General features: G+C 41.7%; 1 protein-coding gene across 1 annotated transcript; it reads right to left on the bottom strand.

The window, feature by feature from the left end:
* Positions 1-1,447: 1,447 nt before the first annotated feature.
* LOC128889077 (uncharacterized) lies at positions 1,448-6,932 on the bottom strand. Its single transcript, XM_054146399.1, has 4 exons — positions 6,404-6,932; positions 3,887-4,006; positions 3,311-3,597; positions 1,448-2,914 (listed from the first exon to the last, which is right to left on the bottom strand). Exons 1-4 carry the CDS (start codon positions 6,930-6,932, stop codon positions 2,492-2,494), a joined length of 1,359 nt encoding a protein of 452 aa, XP_054002374.1. The 3' UTR covers positions 1,448-2,491.
* Between the last annotated feature and the right edge of the window lie 378 nt (positions 6,933-7,310).

The raw sequence follows: 7,310 nt of genomic DNA on the forward strand, positions 1-7,310 counted from the left end.
CGTGTATTTATCGAAACCAGAACTTCATAAAATTATTAAATACTCCAAGATTCCTAACAAGAAATTGGAAGAATATTTTATAAATTCGTATAAATATGTATGTACATATTTTATAAATGTAGTTAACCATATACATACAATTGTACATACATATTTTATAAGTATACACCTCTGTTCATAAATATGTTGACACCTACCAACTTTAATGAATAATTAATATACACCAAAAATTATTATTATAAAATGTGTACTACAATCTATTATTGTACTGCAATTTAAATACAGAAACATAATACTTACTCCAATTAAGAAAGTGCCCATATACTTATGAACGAGGGTGTAAACATATTTGTCAAATATCTGTCTCTATTTAATATTCTTCGTTTAATATTCAAATATTGTTCTCATTTCTTGAATACAAAGAGATACAAATATATCATACACATATTATTATCGAAATCCTCTGAAGAGGCCCGGAGTATGTTGGTCAAGGGGTCTGATTTCGTTAAAGACATACCTGAGCGTACTAACAATACGTCTAATACATTTCAAATCATTCGATTCCGTATTCCGGTATTCAGTTATAATAATGCACGCCTAAGGCTACCTAGGATTTTGTTCGAGCAAATTACGCTCCTGGGTCGCTTACGTTCACGTGTCGGACCTACTTCTGCTCGCAATAAGCCAGCTATTACGCAACAGCGGGACATTCGAATGCCAGCAATGGGTATATATGTACGTGAATCCAGCTGAGGATACCGTGTACCGTTATCACCATGGTCGATGCAGTCATTATCATTTCTTCGTCTCACTGTTAACCTTGCGGGGACAGCCCGAAACGATTTCGCGACAAATGTCTTCGGTTCCGACCGGAACGTCGGCTCCGTTAATTGTTCGGGTAATTGATCACAAAACCGACTGTCGTCGCACTGATTTGGCAGAATTTTCGCCCGATTCGATAGCACGATGTAAGTCGGTGTGCAGGTACGATGAATAAATATGTAAATCTAGGAACTGTGATCATTGAAATGCGTTCGAATTTGTTGATACTTGGGATACGATCTGGATCGCCTGAATTATTTGATTTGGATATGTTTATTACTACCATTATTGACTAAGAAATCTTCTTTTATTCAGGCTCGATATAATTTTGGAAACGTGTCGGTGAATGTGTAGTGAAATGCCTGGAATACTCGAATATCTGAATGTACATATATGGTATTTACGGAGACTTCAACGCCCGGTCGATGGGAAATTCGAAATTTCTAAACGACAAAATGCTTATCCAAACATCTAAATAGTGACAACATTTAAGACACGATCATTTAGGAAGAGAAATCTCCGACAGTTGGAGTAACTGGATATGCAAATGCGTTGAAGTCCTAGATACACGATATACAGGGTGTCTCGATAAAAGTGCCGTTTGAAATCAAGCTTGTACTACTGATTCGAAGATTTTGAAAACATTTTATTTAGTAAAGTAATATCAATAGAGAAGTGAAACTTTCCATTCAAAGAAATCAAGCTGACCTTTAAATAACTTTCGAAAAATAAAGATTAAGAATATCATCTTGATACTATCAAATTCTCTATGAAAAATGGAACAAAATGTGCCTATACTATTATTCCATACAATCACTAGTTTAGGCGTTATCTAAACTGATCTTGAAATTAACTTTAGACGCTTCATATATATATATATGGAGACTTCAACGCTCGCATAGTTCCATTGCTCGAGATTACCAAACAACTGAAAACAGACAATCGGATAGCGAATCCCACCGATTTGAATAAACAACCAATTTAAGCAATCTTCCCAAACAACCGAAAGTCCCATTATGCGTTTATCCACACTCGAGTTGCCAAGTTTCTAGAGCGCTAATCTTTCGCGAGCCATCAGATCTGGCTCCAAATCAGTCCAACTGTGTCAACCACGCTTATAAATAACATCATCGGTCCAGTTCCGCGCTACTTCCACGAACCGCAACCTCGGACCTATAATTACCCCTAAAATCCTTCCAAGCTTATACCTGCACACCGACGATCGACGCATAGATCAACTGTCCCTCGGCAATGCCACTCGAGGCAGTATATTTTCGACACCTGGCGAAACCACAAACGTCCTCCCGTCAAGCTTTCTGGGACTCGTCAAAACAACCCATCTAGGATCAAGTTCTACGTGACAGTGCAATCATTGGGGTGTCCTGTTCTACAACTCCAAAGCTTCCAGGGTCCTTCGAATATTTCCATTCCATCAGATCAGACTATCCACTCGTAGGATCGACTTCTGCAGGATAATTCACTTTTGATATCGTCTCTCGTCCTTTTCTACAACTTCCTCGTGTGGACCATCTCGTCAATGTCCTGATACGTCCCCCTGATCGAGCTTCCAGAGTCATCTGCACGTCTTCATTCCAGCAGAACAGACTTACCAGTCCTAGGATCAACTTCTACAGAATAATTCACTTTTGATATCGATTCTCGTCCTTTTCTACAACTTCCTCGCGTGGACCAGCTTGTCGATGTCCTGGTACGTCGCCAGGATTGCCTGATTCTGCCTCAGTGCCTCGTCTTCGCGCGCCATCGCGCAATTCGTGTAGGCGTCCTCGCACTTCACGCCGTCCTGGCCGTCCTTCGCGGCTTTCATGTACCGGAAGAAGCGCAGGACGTCAGGATTGTCGCTGCTGGGCCTCCGTAGCTCGTTCAGCTCCCTGGACAGCTGCGCCGAGACCAGATTGGAGTACGGCGCGTATCGAGCTGGACTTCGATACATCGCGCAAACCGCGTACTCCCTGCAACCCTCCGTTGTGTGGCCCAGACGGGAGAAGACGGCGTCGAGACGCGACAGCAGAGGCGAGTAGAAGGGGTCGTAGTTGGTCAGCATCAGCGAGCTCGTCGGGATCTCGTGGAAGACCTGTCGTTGAGATCGATAGAGTTTAGGAAGACCGCCGCAGGTCGAAGTAGCTTTTAATGTTCTAGAGGAATTGTTTTTGGGGTTGGTGGATGTGAGTATAGTGAAGTTGTCGTGGTGCGATCTGAATGGATGCCGAACGACTCCAGGATTGAGGATTTTGGAATAACGTGAGTTTTCTTGGAAGTTCTTTGAATACTCGCTTATGATTTCCGTTATCTTTTGAGTTAAACAAAGTTTCTTCAAAGTTTGAAAACCCACAATGTGCTCCGTTGCAAGTCTCAAACTATGTAATGTACATGTGAAATCTAACAGCGGAAATGCGAGATCAAAATGTCATACATGTAAATGTGAATGGGTACATCATGGAGAAAATGAAATAAATGTGATCGATGTTACCTTGAAGTCCTGTTTCTTGGAGAGCCCGTTGCCAGCAACGTGTCTAGTGTAATAACGATCCGAAATGGCATTGGCGTGAGTTATTCTGGGATCGACGAACGAGTATCGTGACGAAATTTCCGGATTCTTTTGCATCATGCTCTCGTCGTACATCACCGAGGCGGGTAGCGTCCCAACTGGCTGGCGCGTCAGGTAGTCGTCGTTGTAGAGATCGGAATTGTCCTTGAACTCGAAACTCTCTTCCGGTTGCGCGGTGGTCTGCGTCGATTGCGCGAAGGAGGAAACACCTGCGGAAGGGACTAATCATCAAAATTCAAAGCATTTTCAGTTCCTTCAAAAAATCACTCAAATCACTTATTTATTTCACTCTGAGCATGTCTAAATTTTGGAAATTGAATAGTATAAATATATTCTTCTCATCGAAATAAAATTGAACTTATAAATTCCGTACATCCCTACATATAATTTTATAAATAATTCAAATCAAACTATGAATTCAAGGAGTCCTAACAAAAATAAAATCTTGCCATAGAGCCTACAATTGTTATTCAAATTACGTAAAGAAAATCGTCATACCTTTACCAAGTATGTTACCGATACTGCCGATGATGCTGGGCAGGAAAAGTGCGAGCAGAATGCTCTTAAATATCTGGACACCGAAAATCAACGGTAACAGCAGCTTCTTCAGGCCAAACGCTAGAAAACCAAGTCCGAATCCTGTTAAAAAGGTACTCTTTCCCTGAAAGATGGCTGAAAGCAAAAGTACCAGCAAATTAAAGCCCTGCGGTTAGTCCTGTAAGCCATGCTGCAGCCAGCCTAATCTGTCGTCCTCGATCTCATCGCGCATCCAACGTGCCAGCACGCCGTTCGCTGAAAATCACTGGATCGTAGTAATTTAGAATCGATTCAAACCAATTCCAACACAAAACGGGAAAAGCTGAACGGATTGTATTTACCAATCAGCGATGACCAAGCTTTCGTTAATTATTTTTAGCGCGTACACAGAAAAAGAAAAGCCAATCAGTGATATAAAAAAGCATTCGTTCTTTGTGCGTTCATTTCTGCCAATTTTTCATTCGACGTAGTCACATTATTTTGTTACGCGAATTTATGCTCTCTTAACACAGAGCTGCGTGTATATACAATTATTCATTTTTAGCTTCAAAGCGTTGTTGGACCTTGACCGTGGTAACTCTATGTTAGACTAAGAAATTTATACTACGTTTGTTATTCTGTCATACTACATATTTAATAGATCGAAGTTTTCTTAACCGTCGAACGAGAATTTTAAGATCCAAGCGTAAAAGTGAACCAGCTGAAAGCAGGTTTCTGGCTTCCAGCCGTTTACTTTTCTCTTTCACTTCCTTTGCCCTATTGCGCTTCTTGTTTTGAGAAAGTCGACTCAAAGAGCTAATCCTGATTTCCCAACGTCATCGAACCTGATCCAAGAATAGACATCTACTAATTGATTCTAATCTGACAACTCCAGTTCCTCGCTAAACAATACACTCCCCAATAATTATTGATTCACTCATCGCAAAGCTCAAGGTCCCATAATTCATCAGAAGACTTCCGTCCGACCGCAGTCCAGTGACCGAGCATGATTAAATCCGACGTGGAGCTGACCTTGTCGGAAGACAGATTGGCGTAAGTAAGTGGCAACCTCTCCGAGCCACTGCCCTTGCGTCTTGTCGATGGTGAATGGAAAGGCCAATGTCAAACAGAACTGGGTAGGCTCGAGTGCGAATGTCAATATTGGCTTAGAGAGGGAAGCTATGTATACTCAGCTGGACGAAGATCCTAACAGGGAACGATTCATAATTTTTTGCATTGTTAATGAAGAGTTGACAGTGGTTAATGTTGGTAACTGGAATCTAAATTGACCGCACTAGTCGTTTGGATTGATTAAAACTATTCCTTTCTTTTAAAATACTTGAACTCGGTATAATTTGTATACACATGAAGATATTTGTCTAAATTGAAGATATTCTATCTCTATTGAAGACACTTGTCTAAATTAATTGATAGGTTTGATGTTTCCAAATAATTTTTTTATTATATTAAATAGACTGGAAAGTAATGTCGTTTATTTTACATTAAATTTAAACGAATTTTTAATAAATTTCTATTTTTAATCAATCATGCCATCGCTATCGTTATCAACAGCCTTTTGCCATCTAATTGTAAGTTATAAACAAGTATTTAAAATTGCAAAAACGACATTACTTTCCAGTCCACCTAATAAATATATACATGATTATAATGAATCATCTATTTGGAAACATCACACCTGTCATTTAATTTAGACAAATTTCTTCGGTAGACATAGCGGGTACGAATACTTATAAATCTTTGTTTATTCCAATTAATTACGTTCCACGTAAATCTCATGTAACCTAATCTCACAGAAAAATAGAATACGTATTCATGGTTTCAAGTTTATCAAAAATCCTGACAGATATCTCATCGAAAGATTCATTAATTAAAAGTATCTCTTACAAAATATAAAACTTTCAATACAGATCAATCCCTTCTTCCTAAAAGAGTACTCCTAATAAAACTTGGAAAGATGAATCTAATTTTCATACTCCCTTGCTCTCCTGAACCACCTGAGCTACAGCATCTTTAACACGAACCTGACAAACAGCCTTAGGCAGACTCACCCTTTATTCCTGGCAAAGCACAATACTCTTCTCCTTCGTCTTCCTCATGTACACACCTGTACAACCTACTATCAAATTCGACCACAATCAGAATGTACCTACCACAAAATATCCTCCATTCTTTCAGTCATATAAATTCTTCAAAAAGGAAAATACATATCCCTGCAATTCTAGTGTTTAAATCTCACCACGACACCAAGGTGTACCTACCACAAAATGCTTCTTGCATGCATACATTCCTTTGAGTGAAAACCACGATCAAGGCCCAGCCACATTCGCCACCTTCGTCAGCGAAACCAGCGACAAAGCAATCGGCTCGCTCGCGGGCGAGGCCCGTCCATAGCAACAATTGGTAGCCGAGTTCACGCGGCGCTGGTGCACACATACGCTAGTTACGAAAGCGTGACTCGGCGTGTATCCGTGGACTCACCGTTGAAGAAGGTTCTAGCTTTTCTAGATGGAATTAACTCCCTGCTCAGACGTATCTTTACTACGTGCTCTCTGGCGTACCGATGAACTTTATCGAGTAGGCTCGCGTCCGTCCGATGGTTACCTTTTTCGTCCCTCCTAGCGACGAAATCGGCGTCCCTGTTCCGTACAATCTGCACGGAATCGGTCACGTTGTACGTATCGATCCCCGACAACCTATCCAGCAGCTCCGACAGGTTCGTTCTCGTCGACTCCGTCGGAGATGAAGTGAAGTTCTCCATTCCGCTCGCTTCGATTTGGTACTGGGACATGTCGTCGGTTTGTATCATTTGGCCAATGTTCATATCGAACTTGCTGGGCTTCCCAGCCATCGAGTGAGGATGATCGACAAACTCGTTGGCGAGGGACACCTCGTTCGCCGTTGGATCGTCCTGCGTCGCGTGATCTGTCTGGTTCAAGGCCGCCACGTGGTCCTTGACCCACGCGACCATCAAGATCGCCAGGATAGCGCCACCTCTCGGTCCTCCCATGGTCCCCTCGGGCTCCAACAGTCCTCTCGCTCGTCTGGCTCTTTCTCTCTGGCACTCTCTAGCTAGCTACTCCTGTCGCCGAGAGACTGCTGCATCTCGGTCCAGCTTGACGTCTCCTGAAACAAACAAAAATACATTCTCGATGAAGCACGAGGTTTTGAGAATTTTCTGGAAGGAAAGTGTAAGGTGATCGAGTTCAGGAGGTGGATTTGTTAGATATTACTCTCGTCACCTGGTCTCGACATTCACTCCTTTAGCGACTCTTATCGAACATGCCGGTCTGTACAATTGATCCCTACAGATCTTCTATTTCCTCGCCGACTTTCAACTCTCACAAATTCAACACTAGACATTCCCTTACACTATCGATCTATTCGA

Source organism: Hylaeus anthracinus, unplaced genomic scaffold (assembly GCF_026225885.1).
Source record: "Hylaeus anthracinus isolate JK02 unplaced genomic scaffold, UHH_iyHylAnth1.0_haploid 0, whole genome shotgun sequence".
Classification (NCBI taxonomy): Eukaryota; Metazoa; Arthropoda; class Insecta; order Hymenoptera; family Colletidae; genus Hylaeus; species Hylaeus anthracinus.

What these genes read in the sequence shown, in the direction of transcription:
- LOC128889077 (XM_054146399.1), bottom strand. Translation starts at nt 6,932, where the DNA reads ATGGGAGGACCGAGAGGTGGCGCTATCCTGGCGATCTTGATGGTCGCG. An exon ending in AGCTAGAACCTTCTTCAACG is followed by an intron (nt 4,007 to 6,403) that starts GTGAGTCCACGG and finishes TTGGTTTTCTAG; the next exon opens with CGTTTGGCCTGAAGAAGCTG. An exon ending in CGGTAACATACTTGGTAAAG is followed by an intron (nt 3,598 to 3,886) that starts GTATGACGATTT and finishes TCCCTTCCGCAG; the next exon opens with GTGTTTCCTCCTTCGCGCAA.